General features: G+C 39.0%; 4 protein-coding genes across 4 annotated transcripts; 2 read left to right on the top strand and 2 right to left on the bottom strand.

Annotated features, from left to right (window-relative positions):
• Positions 1-457: 457 nt before the first annotated feature.
• LOC117394156 (pepsin A-like) lies at positions 458-3,734 on the bottom strand. Its single transcript, XM_059004712.1, has 9 exons — positions 3,627-3,734; positions 3,128-3,281; positions 2,914-3,031; positions 2,714-2,832; positions 2,304-2,503; positions 2,003-2,119; positions 1,649-1,793; positions 1,357-1,455; positions 458-937 (listed from the first exon to the last, which is right to left on the bottom strand). The coding sequence occupies exons 1-9, from the start codon at positions 3,680-3,682 to the stop codon at positions 803-805; spliced, it is 1,143 nt and encodes a 380-aa protein (XP_058860695.1). The 5' UTR covers positions 3,683-3,734; the 3' UTR covers positions 458-802.
• A 1,061-nt stretch (positions 3,735-4,795) lies between these two features.
• LOC117435823 (pepsin A-like) lies at positions 4,796-8,587 on the bottom strand. The gene is made up of 9 exons (XM_059004713.1): positions 8,513-8,587; positions 7,966-8,119; positions 7,713-7,830; positions 7,505-7,623; positions 7,202-7,401; positions 6,470-6,586; positions 5,787-5,931; positions 5,496-5,594; positions 4,796-5,076 (listed from the first exon to the last, which is right to left on the bottom strand). The coding sequence occupies exons 1-9, from the start codon at positions 8,566-8,568 to the stop codon at positions 4,942-4,944; spliced, it is 1,143 nt and encodes a 380-aa protein (XP_058860696.1). The 5' UTR covers positions 8,569-8,587; the 3' UTR covers positions 4,796-4,941.
• Positions 8,588-11,852: 3,265 nt separating this feature from the next.
• On the top strand, positions 11,853-16,677 carry LOC117394170 (pepsin A-like). Its single transcript, XM_033992212.3, has 8 exons — positions 11,853-11,977; positions 12,307-12,424; positions 12,923-13,037; positions 13,378-13,581; positions 14,307-14,423; positions 14,750-14,876; positions 15,221-15,319; positions 15,695-16,677. The coding sequence occupies exons 1-8, from the start codon at positions 11,960-11,962 to the stop codon at positions 15,848-15,850; spliced, it is 954 nt and encodes a 317-aa protein (XP_033848103.3). The 5' UTR covers positions 11,853-11,959; the 3' UTR covers positions 15,851-16,677.
• Positions 16,678-17,253: 576 nt separating this feature from the next.
• On the top strand, positions 17,254-24,309 carry LOC117435535 (pepsin A-like). The gene is made up of 9 exons (XM_059004554.1): positions 17,254-17,295; positions 18,700-18,837; positions 21,390-21,507; positions 21,700-21,818; positions 22,065-22,264; positions 22,369-22,491; positions 22,786-22,930; positions 23,416-23,514; positions 23,987-24,309. Exons 1-9 carry the CDS (start codon positions 17,254-17,256, stop codon positions 24,128-24,130), a joined length of 1,128 nt encoding a protein of 375 aa, XP_058860537.1. The 3' UTR covers positions 24,131-24,309.
• Positions 24,310-24,542: the final 233 nt, after the last annotated feature.

The following is a 24,542-nucleotide window of genomic DNA, read 5'->3' as shown; positions in this document are numbered from 1 at the left end:
GTTACAAAACTAATAGAGAGTATGGCAAGATGTTTAGCCAACATACACGGTTCTCTAACATTCTTATATACACTTCAAAACTTTCCTAGAGTCCACCTAAAGACTATCCAACAATTAAACTAAACTAAACTTTCAGATGTATGCACAAGTATACTAGTCTGCACCTATTTTTTTTATTTAGGCACAAAACATTTATTGTAACATGCAATTCACAATCGTATAAATAGTTGCTTTTTAATTGTGTACTCTTAATACATTTTGTTCTTTCTTTAAATTATTATTTTAGTTCAATAGAAACTGTGAAAAGTTTGTTGTATTTGTGAAAGTGCGCTTATGTAATGGAGTGACACAGAATTGCTAAATAGAAGCAGGTTTCTGCAAACAGTAACCTGGGGTTTGTTCTCTTGGGACGTTCACGTTCACAGGGTGAACAAAAGAAGGAAAAGCCAAACACATGTTGTAATGCTAGAATCAATGTATTATGTTAAGGCAGGTGAAAAAAAATACATTTTCTTATGAACATTGTTTACAAATCGCCATTTTCCTGCATTCTGATACACAAATTACCCGATTTTACTTCACAATCTATAAAGAACTATTAAAACGTGTGTTACCTTATTTATTGTTACATTAATTCTTAAAAAATCAAAATACCTGTGTGTATAAAGGACTACTGTGTTGCTAACCTGATTGCTAAGCTGTACGTTCCAAACATCAATGGTGGAACATCACCCTCAGAAATCCTGTGATTACATTTCACCACTAATGGGGAGGGTGTATTATTCTTTGGCTAGCTGTTCGTTTAAGCAGCCTGGGCAAGTCCCACCCTGTTGTTGCCCCTGTCGAAGATGGAGTAGTATACCCTGATGAAGACATCTCCCAGGATCCAGAGGTCATTGTAGTCCTGCCCAAAGCCAGAAGAGCAGCCAGACGTCCTCTGTAAGGAAGCCATGAAATACACACTGTCAAGGAGACGTCTTGTAAGGTTATAAATATTAGAATACACTTTTAGAATGTGCTTGCTATAATTCAATATGGAAGTTCTTTGCAGGCTCCCTACTAAACTGTTGACCATGCACAATTAATTTTAGCTTTTAGACATACTTATATTTTAATGCATCTAAGTTACTCTTTGGTGCAGGACTACAAGTAACACAATGTATTGCAATGGGAGTATCATTAAAAAAATGGGACTGTCCCAAACAGTCCCACTTGTGGAGCCATATTGTCACCCTAATCAAATTTGTACCTCAATCTCACCCAGCTGTAACTGAAATGGGTTGCAACACATCAGCACTATTACCAGGAAAGTGGGATAATTAAACAACTTTTCAAGCTAAGGTATTCATTGCATACCTGGAAAACATAGGCAGTAGAAGGCAGGGTGAACGGAACTCCATTGATATTGAAAGTGACCTCAGGCATGCTCTTGGCAATGTTGCAGTTCACAGTGTACTGCAAAGACAAATGGATATACAGCTACAATACATAGGTATTACAGTGTGCTACACCTAGTTCAAACATCCAATAGTTTATCTTGAAACAGTACACTACCAAAGGCAGTGATGTTTCTCCACTTGACCTGAGTTTCGTATAGGATAACTTAGTTTCTTATAGAATAACATTTATTTAAATGGAAAATTCTTACCTCTCCATTTTGTCCCCTGGAGGCACCCACCGAGCTCTGAATGTTGGCAATATCATTCATAGGCCCAATTACTAGGGAGGTGCCAGTGTCTACAATAGCCCTGCAGCCACTAGAACAGGCAACCACATTGCCACTGACAGTAATGCTGCAATGAAAACAGAGATGATACCACTGATTACACTTCAGGTTTGATAATGTGGAGCAATATTTAGGATGCATTACATTGTCCGGGGCTATAGTTAAGCATTAGTAGAAGACACAGGAACTGAGATAAGATGCTGATGGAGATGCTAAGGGAAGTTGCAAATATTGCTCTTGTGAACCTTGTGAATGGAGATGAAAGTGTTGACTTACTTGTCCATAGTGATCTCCCAGTAGGTCTGAGAAGTGACAGGGATCCAGTTGATGTTGCCAGTATAGTAAGATGGGTCAATGCCACCAAAGGTCACCACACTGCCCGCCTGGCTATCGCTACAGAAGACAATAGGGGGAAAAAAGTTTGTTAAGATTTGACTTAAATGGATTTAAACAGATGTATTCTACATGTGGAAACTTTTCTGTATTTAAACCTAGGCTCAAACCTTTATGATTTTTTTTTCTTCTTGTTGCTCTATGGGTACAGTAGGGAAGATAATTCTGAGCTGTGAATACTCACCGGCTCAGGTAGAAGGAGAAGAGATCTTGAGACACCAGCCCCTGGTTCATCATGTTGTCAAACACTGGGGTGGCTCCAGAGGAGGAGATGGAGGGGTAGGCAAGCCCAAGGATTCCATCGAATGCAACATAGTAGAGGAAGCTGCCAGGCTCAGTCTCACTCAATCCAAAGACCTGGCTCTTGTCAACAATGCTGCCAATCTTGGGGGTGGAAATACGTAATAAGTTTATAACAATGCCGTTTGCGAGTATTGATTCTGTAATATTGATGTTGGTAATTAGTCTTTTGGTATTTTTCCAGTTGAGCCTTAATTAAAATATTAATCTCAGAATTGAATAGTGCTGACTTAAAATGGAACTGGGCTGGATTATAAAGAAAAGTAAATCTGAATGTTCAAAGAGCATATTCACAGTCACAGTGTCGTATCCCAGGATGCCAGTCATGGCTCCAGTACCGTACTGGATGGCGACAGTCCTGGAGGTAGACCTGAAGGTGAAGGACTTGCTTGGGTCGAATGTCTTGTGGTTGGCTTGAAAAACACCAAAACCTCAAAGTTAGTTCCTAATATAAAGACGTCATCTTTCACATAATTAAGCCATGGATTACTTACTGCAGGGTTGGCTCTTGCAATAGACAGAGGGCACCCAGAGGTTGGAAGATCCAGTGTCAAAGATGACTTTGAAGGACTGGGGTGGGGTTCCAATGGAGATGACTCCAAAGTAGGACAGCTGTGTTGTGAGAAGGACACATTAAGACATGAATCTGGGTGGAGGGATATACAGTTCAGTATGGCAGATGTAAAGATGAATAGACAGACAACTTACATCATAGTCATTGGTAAGGGTCTTGCTTGAGGCCCTGGCAAAGACAGAGTTGAATTTGGCAGTTGGGTTGTATGGATGTTTCTTCAAGAATTTGTCGAGCAAGCCTTGCTCTTCCAGAGTTTCCCTTGCAGATTTACCCTTATACAGAGGGACCCTGAAACAGAAGTAACATTTACTTACAATCACAGTAGCTCGTTTGTGCTTTATATAAATTTTTAACGGCTCAGACAGCTGGCAGCTACAGGTCCTCCAGGAATTATGGGAGAAACCTCTATATTCCATAGCAAGCCTGCCAAAGGCAAGAGGTTGGACAGTCAATTTGAAAACGGCAGAGCTGCAGCTGAACATTGGCTTATGCTGCCTAAATTTAGATTGTGAACAGTAAAACATGACATAGCTAGATGGCTCCACAGAGCAACCGCACAGAGCAACCACTGGATCACACTTCTTAGTAATCGTTAACCACTTGTGAAAGCAGTGTTTAATTAAAAATACTTACTTGTGCATGCACTCTGTGAGAGCAACTAAAGCACAGAGAACGACAGCCCACTTCATCTTGCTTCCTTCTGCTTTGAAGATTCTTAGAAACTGTTACAGATGTATCCTGAGTGTCAGAGTGTCCAGCAATGGTCAAGCAGTTCCTTATATATCAGTTGGCCACTTCACTCTCCCCATTCTCTATCAGTGTGATAAGAAAATTGAAAACAAAATTTTGAAAGAGGCAAAGATATGTAATGGAATAAAAATGGAGTTTGAATAAGCCTTTTCTTAAATGTCAGTGTTGAAGAAGCCTAAGGGTCCTTATCTCAAAGTGCTCCAGATAACCCCTGCTTTAGACAAAGAGGACTGAAGCTCTGGCAGTCCCACCTGTGTGACGTCCTTCAAGGTTGAGTCTTGACCTTCTATAACTTTCCTAACCTATTGTGGACTAAGGCTGATAAACTCAACTCTTTCACTGAAGTTATAGATGTCCCCTAGATAGCTGGTTGTGGAGGTCAACTAGGAATGGGACATTTCTGTTTAAATGTTAAAAATGTATTTAAAGTTTATGCAGTTTTGCAACCATTATTCAAGATCATAAAATTATTGGAAGCCACAATACGCACAAAGCATAGGATTTTACAATAGATTTTTTTTGTTTTTAGGATATTTTTTGTTGCAAAATTTGAAGATTGTCTAAATTTGTAGATTTACTTTGTTATGATATTTCGTAATGCATGACATATAACAAATTTCAAAAGCATACCAGCATTAAAATATCTGCAAACTGTATAAGAAACGCAAAACATTGTTCTGCTGATAAACTTGTTTTTTTATGATTGAGGGTCTGTCTAAAATTGGTATATTCACAAGAGGTGGTCTTTATATACTTAAATATATGGTCTTTATAGGTAAAACATTTAAGAATGAATTATCCATTATCTAAGATAAGTAAGGCATTATATGTATGTTAAACCTTGGCACACAAGGTTTAACATACATAAAGTGCATTCTCCCATAAAAACATGTTGGGTCGATGATTTTGTTTCATACAGTAGAAAGCTTAGCATAATGTTAAATATAGGTTGGATTCTTCTGGGGTTCATACAGATTTTAACCAAGTTTACTAAATGGACAAAAAAAGTCAAACACATTTTGCAATGCAGTGAACAGTTTATTATACGGTTATTATTACATTGTATATCTAATGTGTTATTTATTTTGGAACGGTATACATATTAATACAATACTAGTTGGTGTTTTTTACAAATCTATACTTTAGGGACAGCGATGATAGCAGAACATCACTTGAAAATGGCTTGTAGATGTTTAGTTTAAACAGCCTGGGCCAGCCCGATCATGTTGTTGCTCCTGTCGAAGATGGCGTAGTACTCCCTGATGAAGACATCACCCAGGATCCAGAGCTGGTCGCTGCTTCCACTGAAGCCAGTAGAGCAGCCAGAGCTTCTCTGTAAGAGGGGCAGAAATACAGCCATGAAACACAAACTGTGAAGCAGAAACCCTTCAAGGTGTTTCAGAGCATGTGTGTTGCAATCACATGTGATGTTGTTTGAAGGCTAAAGTAGTAACCAGATAACTCCCAACTCTGCAGAGCTTCTGAGGTCTGATTTAGATCCGAATCCAAGGTCATGTTTCCTGAATTCTAATTCTAAGAAGGCTCCACCCAGATCGTGCCTTAAAAGGTCCTTCATAGCTTTAAAATGACATCCCACATCAATGGGAAGGTCAAGGTGAATGGGAAGACCTTACCGCTTAAGGTGCAGAGCTTAAACACATCATGCGTCAGTGTTGCACCACCTACAGAGCAACTGCTAATATGGGTTTATTATTTTATTAGCAAGAAATGCAGCTTTCTGTGATTCTGTACCTGGGAAACGTAGGCAGAAGAAGGCAGAGGGAAATTAATTCCATTGATGGTGAAGACGACCTCAGGCATACTGCCAATGCTGTTGCAGTTCACAGTGGACTGTAAAGACAAAAAGAACAAGGGTGTTAAAGAAAGTGCCTTCCTAATGGATAATTCTGTTATAATAGACCTAGTTTGTTCACATTGATGTTTTAGATCCAGTGTGAATTAACCACCCACCCCAAACCCTAATCTTAATTCACTATTCATTAATTAATTATCATAGATTTTTTTTTTTATTTCACCGCTTACCTGTCCATTTTGGTTGGTGGTGGCACCCACCCAGGCCTGAATGTTGTTGATGTCATTGGTAGGGCCAACAACCAGAGAGGTACCAGTGTCAATAATACCACGGCAGCCACCAGAACAGGCAACGGTTTGGCCATTAACTGTAACTCTGCATTACAAAATAAAAATGGTTTTCATTATCCTAGGCAATGCTTTATATAATGTCCACAACTCCATTTGAATATCAGTTATTGTTAAAGCTGTTCTTCATATTAGTTTTTTTTTCTTTTTGCATTTATTTCTTTATTATTTATTATATTAAAGTTTCTATTGTGACTAATAAATCTAAATACAATATATATATACACTGTTCATCACAGTGCAATTTCAACCATTGTGGTAAAAGGAGAATAATACAAATCTAGAATGAAAACAATGGTTACTTTAGAGACTCTGATTTCAATTTCATGCTACTGTAGTTTATCAGCATTGTAGGTGTGGTTTATTTTCACAAAAATCACTCTTTATATAAATTTGAGACATTGTATACATGTCTTAATCTCAAATATGTAGTTAAGCCAAGACAGTATTCAGTCTTGTAACCTGAGAGTTCTATTGAGGATGTACCAACTCTGAACTGACCTCAAACAGCAGAGCTACCAAATAACCTCTACATGGTTAAAAGAGATGAAATAGTGTTGACTTACTGGTCCATAGTGATCTCCCAGTAGGTCTGAGAAGTGACGGGGACCCAGTTGATTTGTCCAGTGTAGTAGGATGGGTCAATGCCACCAAAAGTCACCACACTGCCGGCCTGGCCATCGCTAAAGAGGGAAGGAAAGACAATTGTTGAGATCAAAGAAGACAGAAATGAAATGTTAAAACCTATACCCATGCATGTAATTTTTTTGTATGGTATGTATGTGAGGCAACTTAGGCTCCCTTTATACAAAGTGTTGGCCCTTGTAAATCAGATAGGTCATGTGTCGGTGGGCGTCCTTATTGAGTTTAGATAGTGCTGTCCATCTGCACAGATGCAGTGGTCTAGTGGCGCCGGAGCGGACTGGACACTTTTTCAGTCCCATGTTTCTCAATTGCAAATATTTAAAATAATTAATAAATGTATTTAAAATATTTCCTTGTTCGAATTTTTGTCTGAAACAACAGGATGATAACAATTAATAAAGTTAATGCTTGTTAACTGAACAATTTACAAAAGTATTTACACATAGCCTACTTCTGTCAAACAGTGTGTCCACGCAATCTAACACTGTCTAGTTTAATTAATTAATATCTCTTTAACTATTCAGTTGATTCTCATTGGGATTGCTCCGGTACTTTTTTATTTATTTTTTACCACTACACCACTGCACAGATGGAAATGTAATGTTTAGTGTCTGCATGTTCAGTGAGAGGGATGTTAAACAGCAAGCACTCACCGGCTCAGGTAGAAGGAGAAGAGATCCTGAGACACCAGACCCTGGTTCATCATGTTGTCAAAAACTGGGGTGGCTCCAGAGGAGGAGATGGAGGGGTAGGCGAGCCCAAGGATTCCATCGAAGACGACATAGTAGAGGAAGCTGCCAGGCTCAGTCTCGCTCAGGCCGAAGATCTGGTTATTGTCAACAATGCCGCCAACCTGGGGATGGGGGTGACCGGTGTAAGTTAATAAACATGCATTTTACAAAAGGAGAGCTAAGAAAACCAGTCAATTAACTGAAATTAGTTCAGAGTATACTCACAGTCACAGTGTCGTATCCCAGGATACCAGTCATGGCTCCAGTGCCATACTGGATGGAGACGGTCTGGGAGGTAGAACGGTAGGTGGAAGACTGGCTTGGGTTGAACTTGTTGTGGTTGCCTAGCAGAAAACATAAATACATTAACATGAGTTCCAGTGAACAACCTCCCATGTGCTCAATCAAATTAAGGCTCTCTGGATTCACTTACTGCAGGCGTAGCTGTTGCAATAGACAGAGGGCACCCAGAGGTTGGAAGATCCAGTATCAAAGATGACCTTGAAGGACTGGGGTGGGGTTCCAATGGAGATGACCCCATAATAGGACAGCTGTGTAGTGAGAAGGGCACGTAAGGACAGGTATCAGGGTTTAGAAATGTATCATATTGTACTGAGGATGATGATGTAAAGAGGAGGCATAGTTAATGGACTAGCTCTTATAAAATACAGAAAAATAAAACATACATCCATATCGTTGGTGAGGGGCTCATCTGAGGTCTGGGCCAAGACTGGGTTGAATTTGATAGTTGGGTTGTACGAGTGGGTCTTCAAGTATTCTTCCAGCAAGCCTTGTTCTTCCAGAGTCTCCCTGGCAGATTTCCCCTTATAAAGAGGAATCCTGAAACAGAAGTAAAGCATCTTGTTAATCTCTGTATCTCTCCCTCAGATAGCACGGTACCAGACTATATTCATATAGCCAGAAGTTTTATTATTTATTTCAAATCTCACTCGTTTTCATGCTCTGTGGTTGGCATCCATGCTTTACAGCTCTGCAATGCCTTCTAACACATTTTAAAAAGGCTTAATTATCTATATAAGGTCATTGAATTATCCATAGATGTAGAGCTGTTTGCTGTTTTTGAATTCTCTGCCACCTACCAGTCTTGTAAATCTGATTTATTCGCCTGCAGTGAGCTATTCTAATTGTGACATTCAAAAATGTTCTTAGCTCCCAACCATGAGTTGCAGCTATCTTGCACGAGAATAAAAGAAGACTTTATGAACTACTTACTTGTGGATGCACTCGGAAAGAGCGACCAAAGCGCAAAGAACAACAGCCCACTTCATCTTGCTTCTGATGGATTCAGAATTGATGGATTCAGAAAGTGTCTGGCGGTATTCGAAGAGCTCCTTATATACCATTTGATCACTTACCCCCCCCCCCCCCCTCCCCCCTTGTGATAAGAAAATAAAACAAGATATCAAAACGACACTGAGATAAGTAATGAAAAGCACGGTTATGTCCTTTAATTCAATGTCTGCCTTATCCCCAAGTGCATCAGATAAATACAGCTATACCTATGTGATGCCATTCATGGATTGGTCATGAATACCTTCAATCTTTGGTTGATTAAACACATCCCCAAGATTTCTGGGACTGGAAAACATTGGAAAAAATTGCTTCAAGGTCACCCTGCAGTGTTCTTTTTTTTAAGTTAAAAACCTAGATGAGAGTATAAAAAACATATTTTATTGTTTAGCCAATCAATGAAATCAAAGGAACGTTTTTGACAGACGGCAAAGTTCAGCATAGAAACAAGCTTGCCAGAGCTCTCTGTCAGGCTCAATCCATTAGCCTTTTTTAATGGAGCTAATTGAGTGTCGCTGTTGGAATGTTTTTTGAGGTCTCACCAGGTAATGGCACCTTTGCCCAGCTGAGATGGGGGTAGATTTGATCAACCAACTGTGCATCCAGTCTGGATAATGCCCACATATATGAATTCCTGTAATCCATGACTGTTGAGAGTCATGGATGAATCGGCAGGTAAAGAAGATGATCCAATGAAGAAGCTCTCTTCCGCTTTGTTGACCCAATCAAGAAACCTCTTTGTGAAACCAACCAGTGATAGGAAGAGGGAGGGCTTTGGAGAGAGAGAGAGAGAGAGAGGACACAGCTGTCATTTGAAGAAGCTTGTCCCACCACAATACAAACATGCTTAAAGAGGTTGTTGCTGATGAATACATTTAACGTGAACTTCCATTCACTGCGCAGGTTTCCCATTTACAGTTTTGAAAGAATGTTACAGCAAAAATATATTTGCATTAAAAAATGATACAGAATGGTATTATTTCTTTATTTTTGCTTGTTTGTTTGTTGTTGTGTGTGGCTGGGTACCGTAGAAATAACGTGACGTCAACAACAATGTTCGGGTTTTAAGCACGTTAGAGCACGTTTATCTGTAGTGAATTTTTATTTACACAATGGTTTTGTTAATCCTGATTCACTGTAGAAATACAGTAAAGAAATGTACACAATGTCTTTCCAAGGGTCTTTGCGTGGTTTCCCTGGTCACAGTACAGAGGAATCCCCTTTGTAGTGTTCTGTATCCGAATAACAGAGTTCTGTAAAACAGCACTGGACTAAAACAAGCCATTCACCCTCGTTACGATCTCCTTCCCCACTTCGAGGGCGAAATTCAGACAGGACCCTTTTCTGTCGGTCGCATTGTGTCACAAATAAATCAAGGTGTTATAAATTATTATAAACTTGTAATATAGAACCAAGTTAAGTAGACCTACTAGAGATATTTCTCTTATCTCACTTATCAGCAAATTCAAACACGTTAATAATCTTAAAATTTTTTTGCAAACAGGACTTCAGCAGCAGTCTTATCTGGCTGGTAAGTGGTAGCTGGTAGCGATTAATGACATACAAACATGTCTTGTGCGTTCAATGCAACAATGCTCACACGTGTCTTTGTTATGGAAAAAAAAAATTATATAATGGTTAAAAGATCAAAAGACACGACTGGTCTGTTCTTTGCTAGCCTGGTCTTATTTGCTTTCAGAACAGTGAAATAAAATATTACTTTCTGATGTTTTATTTTTCATTACAGAACTGGCTGGACTTCTTTGTTTGTCAAACATTTAGAAACCTTTAGTTAACGGTGTCCCATAATGCCCTAAAACAGTGGTGTTTAGATATATTCCAACAACCAACATGAAATTAAAAAAACAATACACAATAAAAATGTTACAAGGAAGTGGCTCAGAGTTTTAATGAAATGGTAGTGTTTTGTGGAGCAAGAACAAAAATAAAATAATACCACTCATGTTTCAACTGAACATATTGCTGTGTGTTTTCCAAAGTCATTGCTGAGTGTCCTTCCCATAATAATATCATAGCCAAATAGAAAACTATATCCAGTTCCCTTGATAGTACTATCCATACTAGACACATCCTGATATGCTTTTATTAGAACAGCTGACAGGCTATAACTTTCATTGAGCTGCAGTGAGAGGCAGTACATCCATACCTATAAAACACTCAGTAATGGTACATTTAGAAATACTAGGCTGTGTCTTCGGTGTATACATGAATACATTGAATGAACCTAGTTTATAAATCTAGGGTTTAACACCCACATCGCGCATACAGCATAGCTAACTTGTAATATTTGATCCAGATCCTTAGAGATGCCATTTCTACTATAGCTTTGGTGCCCCAGTGTCATTTTCAGTGAGGGATTTGGTTCATAATCAAGTTAATTTAGTCCCATAGCAGCATTCAGAACTTCAGTTACAGAAACCAAATATATTGCAATATAATACAATATATATATATATATATATATATATATATATATATATATATATATATATATATATATATATATATATATATATATGTATAATTTAAAAAATATACACCTTCATCTTGAGACTAAATGAACAATACCTTCAACTGGAGCCAAAACTGTTTCCATCTGATTGTGGCAATCAAGGTACAAATTTTGATAAGCTTTCCAGAAAATATTCATATCACTGTGACATTTAGGGTCAAAGGAAAAACTTGATTATACATCACACATCTTATCGGGATTGACAGGTACATAAGGAGACACTTTGAGACTTTTCAGTAGGTTCCGAAAAGTTTCTTAAGTCCTGAATCTACTCGACAGAAGTAAAGAAAATGAAGTGGCTTGTATTGATTGCCCTGGTCGGGCTTTCCGAGTGCTTTTTCAAGTAAGTTTCATTTATCTTCTCATATATAATTAAATGCTTGTCTCTTTAATTTGGGAGCACAGCTCAGGAAAGCTTCCTGCAAAAATCAACAAAAAGTTTTAAACTGTTAAATTTCAAGTCCTGGTCTAACACTTGGTACCGGTAGTTTATTTAATAGACTGGAAAAAAGTACAATGTTCCCGCGGATCTTGGCCCCTCGTATACCACAGTTTAGAACTACTGTATATAACCAATTGACTAGTGTGTTAGAAACTTAGCATACTCTATAGGGATACAGAGAGAGAGAGAGAGAGAGAGAGAGAGAGAGAGAGAGAGAGAGAGAAATGAAAATAATGAAAAGAACCCTGACTCTTGTTTCAGGGTACCACTGGAGAAGGGGAAGTCTGTCAGGGACATCCTGCAGGAGAAAGGTTTGCTGGAGGATTTCCTGAAGAGAAACCACTATAACCCTTATTCCAAATACCAGGACTTTGCCCAGACCGCAAACGAGCCCATGGTCAACTACATGGATGTAAGTACAGTTATTTAAATTAGTAAAAAGTATAAATTACCTCTAATTATCGCTGTTAAAAGATTTAACTAAGTAATTCTGTATTTCAGGCCACAGTATTTTCTGAACTTTCACCATGCTTTTTCATTGGCTCTACTCAGCATTTACTATAGTTCACACTGGTTTGCCATGTTTGTTAATATGCTTTACCATACCTCGCTATTCTTTACAATGCTTACCTAGACTTTACCATGCTTTCCGTATGCTTTAAAACACTTTGCTATGCTTTTACTATGGTAAACGTTTATAAGGGTAGTCACATTATTTGTATGTGTTTTTCTCATGCCTAGATGTCCTACTTTGGAGTCATCTCCATTGGAACCCCACCCCAGTCCTTCAAGGTCATCTTTGACACTGGATCTTCCAACCTCTGGGTGCCCTCTGTCTATTGCAACAGCTATGCCTGCAGTAAGTAAGGAGTACTTGACTACACCCAAAGCATCCAGAGAAAGCAATGATTATGCAATAAGACTTTCCTCATCTGCTTAATTAGTACAGCATAATTAATGCTTGTAGGTTTCCAGCTAGCAGTAGAACACCTGCCCGTATTGATCCAACTGCTGCTGTTTGATCTCTAATGCTTAATTAACCAATTACTGCAGGGGTGGTCAAAATGAGTTTAAAGAACTGTTTTTCAAAATGCTCAGCAGATCATGGCACCTTTGATGTGCCGTTCTTTGGAATACCTCACTAAGAATCACATTTTTTCTTATTGAAGTCAACAGCAACTCACAAAGTGAATGATACGACTACTACTACTAATAATAATAATAATAATAATAATAATAATAATAATAATAATAATAATAATATACAAAGATCATCACTTGTTTTGTATGTCAACTAAATTACAATAGTTTTTTTTTTTTAAGAACATGATAACTTATACTACACTTGTTTTCTTAGCAAACCACAAGAAATATGACCCATCTGCTTCCTCCACCTACCATGCTACCAACCAGTACATCTCCATCCAGTATGGCACTGGCAGCATGACTGGCTTCCTGGCTTATGACACAGTGAACGTGAGTGAATGCAAGCGTCACATCCGTTGACACGGTATGTTCTCGTTGTATGTAAGTCATGGTAACTGCGTGCAACATACTGTCATTTACTGTCAAACTGTAATTACTTTGAAACATTTGCATTTTTGTTTCATAGCCTCATAAAAGTTGTTTTTGAAATCTGCACAAAGATAATTCATTGGAAAGGCCTAACAAAGTCCAATGGTACAGAGAAGTGTGGTAACACTATGGTAAAAAAAAAAAAAGAACTATTATTAAGGCTTAATAAATATTAGTGAAAATAATTTACATTAAATCCTAAATCCTCAACTAAGTAATCATTTCATGTTTATCCTCAAATGTGGCTGGCATCAGTGACCCAAACCAGATTTTTGCTCTGAGCACAACTGAGCCTGGCAGTTTCCTGTATTACGCCCAATTCGACGGCATCCTGGGCCTGGCGTTCCCCTCCATGGCCTCCGGGAAAGCCACCCCCGTGTTCGACAACATGATGAACCAGGGGCTGTTGTCTCAGGACCTGTTCTCCTTCTACCTGAGCCCGTGAGTCTTCCAGCCTGACTCTCAAACACACCTTTAGACATTGTAGGAGTCAACAAATTGATAGTGTAAGCAGAGTTCACAACGTTCAGCGTCACACACACTGTTAGGTAAGATATATAAGACAGGCTCTTGAGTGCGAGTGAGAAAAAGCTGCCTGAATCGTCTACTGATGACAAGACTGTCTCCGTACCTGAGCTTTTTCTCAGATCATTAGATAACTGATTATTATCTGTTTATAGCTAGGTCCTTCATTGTCGTGTCTAATAATGTTTGAGCTACCGGTATATGTGTGCAGCTTTTAAATATTGGAATCAATAAATGGAAACTTACCAACATAGCCATTGGTATTGTGCTCACTCATCTGCAGACATCAAATTAGTTTCCTTACAACATCTGAAGCTAAAATGTTCTTGTTCCGGTTTTGGACCTAAATACAAGCACTAAATAGAAGTCTATTAACATCATGTGTGTACACTGTAGTTAACGCGTCTTTGATTGGGAGGATAAATGCATTTGACAAAGTTATTGCTAGTAGGATTTCGGCTATGTAATAAATAAAGCAACAAACATAAAGCTAGAGTTGGTCAGTAACATACTGATCATGGCCTAATGAAAACATTTACTCTGGATCACACAAATCCTGAATAACCCAGCTGTACAAACTGTACCTATAGAAAGTGTATTCAAATGACTTAGCAAAAACAGTGTATATTCTGTCCTTTTAGCAACAGCCAGTCCGGCAGTGTGGTGACCTTCGGTGGGATTGACGAGTCCTACTTCACTGGCAACATCAACTGGGTTCCTCTCACCTCTGAGACCTACTGGCAGATCAAAGTGGACTAGTAAGTGAACACGTTTCTCTGTCCTTCAGTTTATAAGGGCTAACACTATGGGGATAGCTATTTATTTATATGACTATAACAATTATTATAATCTAGCTTCAGTCCATATGAAAACCCCCAAAGATTGCATGAACTAGAGCTTTTATTTTCTTGATATTGCAGAACGGCTTTGTCTTGTTCATTCCATCTAACAACACAACTTATTATTCAGCAATTCAATGTTGCAAGCGCTTCATTCATTCATTGATCCAGTCGAGGCGCTATGGCCATTTTGTTGACTAGGAACAAGCCTGACACAATTTTTTGTTGTGGTTTTTGCATTACAGCATTCAGGTGAATGGCCAGACTGTGGCTTGTGCCCAGAGCTGCCAGGCCATCGTTGACACTGGCACCTCCCTCATCGCCGGACCCTCTGGCTCCATAGCCACCATCCAGAGTGCTGTTGGTGCCTCCGTAAGTCCATGTGTCTTGATTCCATGTCGGTGGAATTGATTCTGATGTGCAGTTGTCAATTACTGTTGAATCTTTTAATCTTAGTTGACTGGCCTGTTAAAATAATTAATAAAATAAATAAAAAGAAATGTAGCTGTCAATAAATCATTTATTACATGTTTACAACATGCTTTCCATCACAATAATAAATGATTAGTTAAAACGGTAACACTTAGGTTGAAGGGTCTGCTATGCACGTATAAACTTGTTAATGGATACAAAACAGCCTGATCTAATTCTTAATAATGCTGTGTTATATTTGTTGGTGGTATATTCTCAGTGTAATGGCTTTCTTCCCTTGACAGACTGGCATCAGCTGCCAGAATGTGCCCAGCATGCCTGACGTTATCATTGGCATCAACGGAGTTCAATACACCCTGCCGCCTTCTGCCTACATTCTGGAGGTATGCAATAGTTTGTTACTGTGCAATCCACTGTGACAGTAACTTGTACAGTACTCTACGGGATTGAATACTGTAATTCACTGCACAATGAAGAGGGAACACTAGAATACATATGATTCTTCACACCGTTTTCATAATGAACATTTTTGGATTGACATCGTTATTCGGTTACAGTCAACAATCAGTTAGACTGAACAGCTTTGAGGTGCCCAAACTTGTATCCACCCTGCCTCCAGCCCTGGTTTCGGTGACTTGATTCAACTTGATAAAAACAAATAAGCTGTCATTAAAATAGAAGACATCACAGTAACTGTATGCTGATGGTGTTGTGCGGCAAAGTCTTGATCACTCACAGGTCTTGTTCTTTAATTGCAGAGCTACGGTGGCCAGCAATGTTCTAGTGGCTTCCAGGCTATGAACATCCCGACTAACGCTGGAGATCTCTGGATCCTGGGCGATGTGTTCATCAGGCAGTACTACTCCATCTTCGACAGGACCAACAACATGGTTGGGCTGGCCAAGTCTATTTAAACCAGTCCTCTTCCCACTCTTTGAATGACCACATCCCCCCCCTGGAGCCAGCTTTTTCAGGGAATGACTTGGTGAGGTGGCAACAGTGTTCCCTGGCAACGTCTGAAGAAGGCTGCCTGCACGTCCTTTCCAAACAGTGTACTAAAGTCCTCACCTTCAAGTGCTCTACTGTACAGCTAGTGTTAAGATGTATTATTAAATAAAATCAGTACAAATAAATAAAGCTCAGTGTGTTTGTGTGACTTGTGTGAAGAACATCCTTATAAAAACAAACCCTAATGCCTTACTCTTACTTAGAGCATTTTACAGCACAAGGAAATCACCCTGGATTCCATCACTCACCAATCCGTGGTTATCCTGGTGCTGACAAATGCTCTAACACGTTGTGGGTTATCCTGGCTAGGGTATAGCTTGACCAAATCAGCTCCTAATGGGTGGTTGATCCCAGACCTTTTGAAAAAATGTGGCCCTCAGGCATCTGAATGCAGAGTCCAGGTACACCTGTCACCGTTAAAGATCTTCAATGTCATCGTTCTGTACTCAGGGGGGAAATGGCAGTAAAAGGGCAGCTTCAATTATATGAGGCGTAACTGGTCAAATAATACCACAGGTTTTGACGTGCAGTATCCATAACATGAACCAATGCACAGTATCTAGTATCAGTGTATTGATGTATATTGATGTATCAGGTCCATTGTTGTAAATCCATTGGGCTGCCATTGCTAATAATGTTATGGTCATCTAATGGTTCTGCCCACATTTATTTAAGAGTAATACACTGACATTATAATGCTATCCCCAGTGAAATCTTCTACACTTTTATATAAAACAACTTGGTAGGCTCACTATCTGGACTATTTCTGAATCAATGGTTACACAAAGTGATTCAAGTAAAACATTATAATAATAAAAAAGACCACACAACTAAATAAAAAAGAAGGACTATGAAACTTCTTCAGCATTTTAAACATGACGGGGACATGAATGTTGAGATGCAATCAGTACTGAAGTTAAAATGACCATTAATGGCCTTAGCAAACATATTAGCCATATTGTATTTGCAAGTTGCATATGTTTGGTCAATTAAGGTAAGTTACCGGCACAGTAAAGGCTCCAGAGACTTTTCAAAGGAAATAGAAATTAAAAGTTAAACCGCAGTGAAAAAAACACAGTAAGTGAAATAAAATGATGTATGATACAAAAAAATGACACAGATTGTTTTAAAATTTTGTGAATGCACCTGTGTCTGTGTTCTTTAAATTGAAAATATTACATGAGTGCTATTGTCCCTCTAGCATGTTGTATCTTGAGCTTGTTTTCTCTTTATTCCAGTATGATGATCAACGACACGTCAGGCTATTGTGGACACTGGGACCTCTCTTTTAGTCTCTCCAGCCTCAGCCATGAATGACATCCTTGGGGCTGCCATGGATAAGAATGGAGATGTAAGTTGTGGGCACTGTCTCATGGGTTTGCAGTAACTCACTAGACAGTGGGATGATGGTAGAGTGCTGTGGGAGGCTCAATAGGGGGCACTCTGCACTCTGCCACAAAACGGGACTCTGGTCTGTCCTTCTGCAATGTGAAACCGAGCCTCTCTGCACTGCAGAAGAAACAAAGAAAAGCAACGTTGTTTTCCCCAGTGTCCAGGCTTCAGATCTCTGAACTAAAATTAAATCTCTGTGGATCAGTCCTTCAACTACACTCAATAATGGTATCACTGAAACAAAAGCCTTTGAGTCCAATCTGGATAGGTAGCAACTGTACCTTTCCAATGAGTTTTTTTTTTTTCACTTTACAGGTCAGTGTTGATTGCAGTGCTCTGCCAAGCCTTCCTGAGCTAGTCTTCACAATTAACGGAATGACTACTCCCTATCTCTTCCAGCCTACATTGTCAAGGTATGGATATATATATATATATATATATATATATATATATATATATATATATATATATATGTTGCAACTTTGAATAACAATGGACGAAAACTGTGTTCTCCGGTTAATGGTCTTTATTTCCAAGCACACTGAAAAAGCAAAAAATATCTTATTTTTACACTGGCCGATCATACGGGAACCATTGGCCTTGTTTGCAGCATAAACAACGAGGCAATGCGTGTGCAATGCAGTTTCTGTCATATAATATAAATCTATTATAAACAGTTTCATTTAAAACAACATTACATAGAACACGTTACTCTCACAGTGTCCCTGCCGTTATTCGGTCGTCAATACTCTATAGTAATCGACGCAATGAAATCATAAGACAACAGTATCACCGAGCAGACCACGTTGTGAACATCAACATCACAAACCACTTTGCATATAATTTTGAACACAGCAAATAATACTAAATATATATCTTACTTAAGATATTGTAAACATATTACTTCTTGTGTAACAATATTTACAGATCTTACCTGAAAAAGCAAAAAATATCTTATTTTTACACTGGCCGATCATACGGGAACCATTGGCCTTGTTTACAGCATAAACGAGGCAATGCGTGTGCAATGCAGCTTCACCTTTTACTGCTCTGCTGCTTGCACCCTGACACCACCTATTGGCCGGAGTTAGTATTGATCGCCCAATGTACTTCAATGGACATAAATTTTACCATAGAGAGTAAGCAACCAACATCCAGAATTCTGTAGCATTTAAGTATATTATTGGGGGTAGATTGTCCATGTCTAGTGTCCATGTCTACAATGCCACATATATACCCTATTCACACTACCTAAATAATGTGTGATCAACACAGCTTCTCTGCAGTTTCGAGCTGCTTTTGTTTGTCTATTTTGTGTTTAGAAGATTGTCAGCTGTGAGTCTTTTGTTTCTTTGGTCTGCAGGAACAGTTCAATGGAGAGGTATTGTGCAGCATTGTCATCCAGGGTATGGACATCCCCACCCAGAACGGAGAGCTTTGGATCCTGGGGGACGTCTTTATCCGACAGTACTACTCCATTTTTGACAGGGACAACAACAGAGTTGGACTGGCCAAAGCTGTTTAAACTATGCTCTTCAGAACCAGTGGCTGTCAACCCCAGTCTTCATGCACACCTTTTAAATCTGCATTGTTTCCCAATGTACACTGAAAAAGCCTGTTGCTGCAGTGATTTCTCTTTGTGCATCATAATACAAACTGGTTGAAAGACCAGCACAAGGTCAGGTGTATTGGAGAACTGGGACTGGTCATTACTCATGCTCCACTTCTATTGCTGTCAGTATTAATAGCAGTATTGCAAGACATTGCTTTGCAAATAATTTTTTTTTTTAAAAACTGATCACATTTTTTGTTAGATTTCTTTCATTGTCATTCCACTGTTACATTCCTGTTTAAGCAAACTATCGAAACATAAAGGTTAATAAGTAGACAACATTCTATGGCTGAGCTGGAACCTGAGTTGGTATTTGTAATGAATATTGCCTATCCTAAATTCATACAGAGAGCACGTACATCGAAGCACTTCAGCACTGAGTGTTCAATGTAGAGGATAAAATACGAAATGTAATTCTGCGAATTCAGCTGTTTTAATTAAGGTTCCCAGTCCAGACATTTTTTTCTCACAACACAAACAGAATACTCCAAGTACTGGGTTTACTTAACTCCTGAGGAGGGATGTAAAGAGTCCACCCAATACCAGTATTGCAATCTGATAGTGAGTTTAAGGGTTAGGGTAGAATATAGAGTTAGTATTAAAGCACAGTTTACAATCTGGATGATCCTGGAGCATTTCAGACAACAGCACAGTTGCAATTCCTACACAATTAAGGGCAGTTAGAGTTCAGGAGGCCAACAGTGTTAGTGGTAGTCAGCAGTTTTCTGTATTTTTTTTTTTTTATCTCTATCCTATCTACTCATGAGAGATTTCAATCAAGATAGCTTTGAATAAAGTCTGTTAAAACTGTACAGTAACATACCGGTACTGCACCTTTTAAAGATATATGTTATATTGTAACATAGCACGGCACAGCCAACACACACAAGATAATGTTGAAAAATAAAGTGAAAATAAATATTTACTTTTCCGTGTTTCAAGGAGGTTTATTTGTGGCACAACTCCAGGCTGTGTTTGCTTGTGTAAGTCTAAAAAAACTGGACAGAAGGGAAAGCACAGACGCCTTTAAGTCGGTATTTGTCTTTACAGGTATTTTTTTATTTTTTTATTTACCTTTATACATACAAAGGAAGATTAATTTAAGAAAAGCACCTGCAGTCACTGTGTGCACAATTGTACAATTGTACCATGTTAAGTTTCCTATCTATGTATCTATTTTATAATGCACATATATATATATATATATATATATATATATATATATATATATATATATATATTGTGAACATGACAAAGACTTGTTGTGTCGAAACATGTAATACTAATAAAATGAAGGAAATCTTTTTTAAAAGACTACAGTGAATCTTGTCCTGATTTTGAGTGTGCGACCAATTGGTCTTTTGGACTTCAATCTATAAATCAAGGTTGGTGGATCGATTTGAGAAGTGAGCAGAAGCCCAAAAAGACTTTCTTTTGTTTAAATATACATTTGCCTTATATGGTCGTGTGGCGGAGTGTCCCGGCCCTATGTATTATTATTTGTATTTTTGTTTACGGCGCGGGTAAAAGCGCAGCGTCTTTTATTATTTTATATTTAAAAACCCCGTGAGGATGCATGGCTGATCAGCTACTGATTATTTAACTAGCTGACAGTCATGCATCCTTACCAAACGCGTGCAGACTCTGGCCGAGGGATAATAAGCCAACTAGTTAATCCCTCGGCCAGAGTATATAAACCTGCAGCTCTCTGCACTCGAGGTTGTTGGGTGTACAGAGGAGAGTACGGGGAGCGGAGAGAGCGAGCAACATTTGAAAAACAATTGCTAAAACGTGCTGGATTGTCCACCACGACACTTACTTGTTTGTTTGTTTATTCGTTTGGCCCACGTGCCCTTTTGTTTTGTGTTTTGTTGTTTTGTTTAAATCTTGTTTTTGTTTTGTTTATTAAATACGCTGAGTGCACGAGCATTCAGCTTCACCCGCCCATCCACTGTTTTTGTGTCAGTAACTTCCTGGTCTGTGACGTCATCACACGCCAGACTGCCACAGGTCGGCACCTCATTGGAGTTCACACAACAAAGTGGATATTGAAACCTTATAATGTTAAATTGTGCAATCTCAAACAGTAAATGCATTTTCAGGAATAAACATCCTGACAAACAAACATGAGCATGTATAAAATCCTTTTATATGTACCTGAATTCAGACCCATAATGAAGAAGCAGTAGATAATGATTTTTTCTTGAAAGTCTTTGTCACTGAGTAGGTGTATTTTAATTAAAGTAATCAAGAGCAGGGGTTGGGTTTTGTCTCGACTGTCCCACATCCTAGTAAAGGGCCATTCCAAATTGGGGAGAAAATTAAAAAAAAAAAATGGCAACGACTAAATTTATGAAGAAAAGCATACACAGTGTAGAAGCCTTAAGTGTGTTTGCTACAGCTGAGTAATGTCGCTTCGTTTTTCTTTTTCGCCGTTGCAGTCAATGTACTATGGAATAATCACCATTGGGACTCCACCTCAAAGCTTCAAGGTGCTCTTTGATACAGGCTCCTCAAACCTCTGGCTCCCATCCATAAACTGCCAGAGCCCTGCCTGCAGTGAGTGGTCATCTACAAATAAAATTGGTTTATTTTGCCTACATACGCCCTCCCCCCCCCCCCCATGAAAACGATTTTGCACCTGTCATTGATTTTCTTTTGCATGCACCACTTATTATAAATGAAATGTAAAAAGCTATTAAAAGGGTTTGATGATACAGATTTAATAAATCTTTTTTTTTTTCTTTTAAGCAAACCACGCCACCTTTGCTCCAAATGCATCCTCTACCTTCCAAGCAACCAACAGGGTGTTTTACATTGTGTATAGTTCAGGCAGCATGCATGGCACTCTAGGTTATGACACTGTAAAGGTTAGTATGTTTTGTAGCCTACCTCATTATAGATTATCAGCCATGTCCCATTCCTAAGTGGCCCTGAGGGTCAGCTTTAATGATCTAAACAGTAGTAGACTAATGTAACCTACTTACTGAAATAAATGGGACTGTATTTGCCATCCGGAACCAAGTGGTTTTTATCATTATTTTAATTGAAGCAGACTTCTAATACTGTTGTTCTGATTACATAACTAAAAACAATGTCATCCAAAACTATTTTAGGTGGCTGACATTGTAGTGCCTAAGCAGGAGTTCGGGCTGAGTGTATCAGAACCCGGAAATGCATTTTATTACGCCCCCTTCGATGGGATCGTTGGGTTGGCTTACCCTTCCATTGCATCAGGTAAAGCTACCCCCCTCTTTGACAACATGATGAGCCAACACCTGGTGTCCCAGGACCTCTTCTCCTTCTATCTAAACAGGTACAAACAAATTGGGCTCGATTAGCCGGATTACTCTCAATCACAGGGAATGAGACGTATCCCATTTACCCTAATGTGTTGCTTCTTTCCCCTTCTTGTTTTAGAATCCCCTCTACCGGCCCCCAGGCTGTACTGACCTTCGGTGGGATTGACCCTTCCTATTACACTGGAGCGATCCAATGGGTTCCCGTCACCAGCCAAAGCTACTGGCAGGTCAATGTGGACAGGCAGGTTGATTCAAAGCACACTCTGGACTTCGAGGAACTTTGTCTATAGGAAAAAAAATCTCTTGGTCACCAATTAAAATCATTAAGTCCTCTTCTGCACAACACACCATTTACATTGTCCTACAGAATGACCCACATGTTTAAAGCTGTCTGTCCGCTTACACTTACCACCATTAACCCGCTCTCCATCTCCAGGTACGGTCTGTGTATTTAAATATAACCTCTTCAGAAAAGGACAACTCCAGAAATCACCCTGGCCTGGTATAAACAGCTTCATATTTCTCCCCATTGCAGTGTGAAGATCAATGGGCAAGTTGTTGCCTGTAGCTCTGTCTGCGAGGCTATCTTGGATACTGGAACCTCACTTATGATTGGCAGTAGTGATGCGATCAGCAGCATTCTGAAACTGGTCGGGCTTTCACTGCAATCCAATGGAATGGTAACTGTGCCCCACACTAAGATTCCTACCCAATATTTAATCTGATAGTGCTTTGAATTAACATTCTTATCATAAACAGGGCTTAAGAGGCTTGCTTCTTACTTAAAATAGAGCAGAGCATGTACAAGCTATAAATGTATAAATGCATCCAACACAGAGAACCCTTCCTCTATAAATGCAGAGAAACTCTGTCAATGCTGATCAATTATCTGCAGTGCGAAAATGATCTCTTCAATACACTGAGCCAGCAGCAATCTGAAACCATTACAGTTCAGTTCAGAGAATGCAAACCAACACTATCTGAATATAAAGTTGAAGGCAGAAACAAGTAAAGTAGACTGTGAAGTGACCTGAACTTCCACTTTGTTTATAAGCACGATGTAACATCCAAGAGCTCAGGCGTACTGCTGCACTATCCGCAGTGCTGAAACCTAGGTGACCTGTCTATGTTGTGGATTGACTTTCTCATTTTCTCATTATTACAGTATGCTGCCAGCTGTGATAACCTAGATAAGATGCCTGACGTGGTCTTCACAATCAATGGATTGGACTTCCCTATGCCTTCGTATGCTTACACAATGCCGGTATGTTTAATTATGCTATAAAGGGGGCTGTAACAAGGGAAGAGATGTAGAAAGACCAGGAGAATATATGGAGCTCCTAAAAGCTTGGCTGAAGGTGCTTTGGAGCTTTGTTTCAAACCCTGACATCTTCTGTGCAAAGGCTTGGGGAGCTGAACCTTTACATGTGGTGGTAGCGGTGGGATGTCTTATCTGGACTTAAACTAAATGCATTCAAGAAATGTAAGGCTTTACTGGGGAATTTAATTCATTTAAAAATAAAGACTCCCAAATGGGAACAGCCAAGGATATCATAGGAACAGCTTACAAATGCATGAGTTTCATAATGGTACTAATAACCAAAGCTCAAGTAATTGGAACAAACTTGTAATGGATGGCAATGGAATGTGTATAAGATAGAAGGAGTCAGCAGCAGTGTTGATGCATTGAAACTATCTGCTTACAATGTCTTTTGTTTTATTGGCACAAATAACAGGTCAGTGGTGGGTTATGCAAAAGTGGCTTCGGTCATACTGGTGATTTCTGGATCCTGGGAGAAGTTTTCATGAGGGAGTACTATTCTATCTTTGATAGAGGCAACAACCGAGTGGGGCTAGCCAAGGCAGTGGAGTTCGCTTAACTCGTCACCTCCTGGCTTAGGCATAAGACAGGATTCGCAATCGAAAAGGAGACACAAATGACAAATGTTTCAGTGTAGGAACACGCTTTGAAATACTAACTAGGTGCATTAATTACTATCTCGTTACACTTACCCATGTCTTGCATTTACTAAATCTACTTAGCAGGATGTTCTGCAGTTTGAAGGATGGTTGTGTTATTGAAACACACAGATTAACATGCATTAAAGATGGCTTATTTTCTGATTCATAGTGCTAGATCTTTATTGCTACTGCTTTTTTAGGAATTGTGTCTACTTTCTGTTTAAACAAACAATAAAGCATGAAAAAACCTTTTCCAATCAAATTGAAGTGCTTCTTTCAATATTGTTATAAATATTAAATAAACGTGATGCTTATGTAAAAAGCATATCT

The sequence above is a fragment of the Acipenser ruthenus genome, chromosome 30, assembly GCF_902713425.1.
Source record: "Acipenser ruthenus chromosome 30, fAciRut3.2 maternal haplotype, whole genome shotgun sequence".
NCBI classification, from domain to species: Eukaryota; Metazoa; Chordata; class Actinopteri; order Acipenseriformes; family Acipenseridae; genus Acipenser; species Acipenser ruthenus.
Note: the sequence above shows the minus strand (reverse complement) of the source record. Positions and strands in the feature narration are given on the sequence as shown.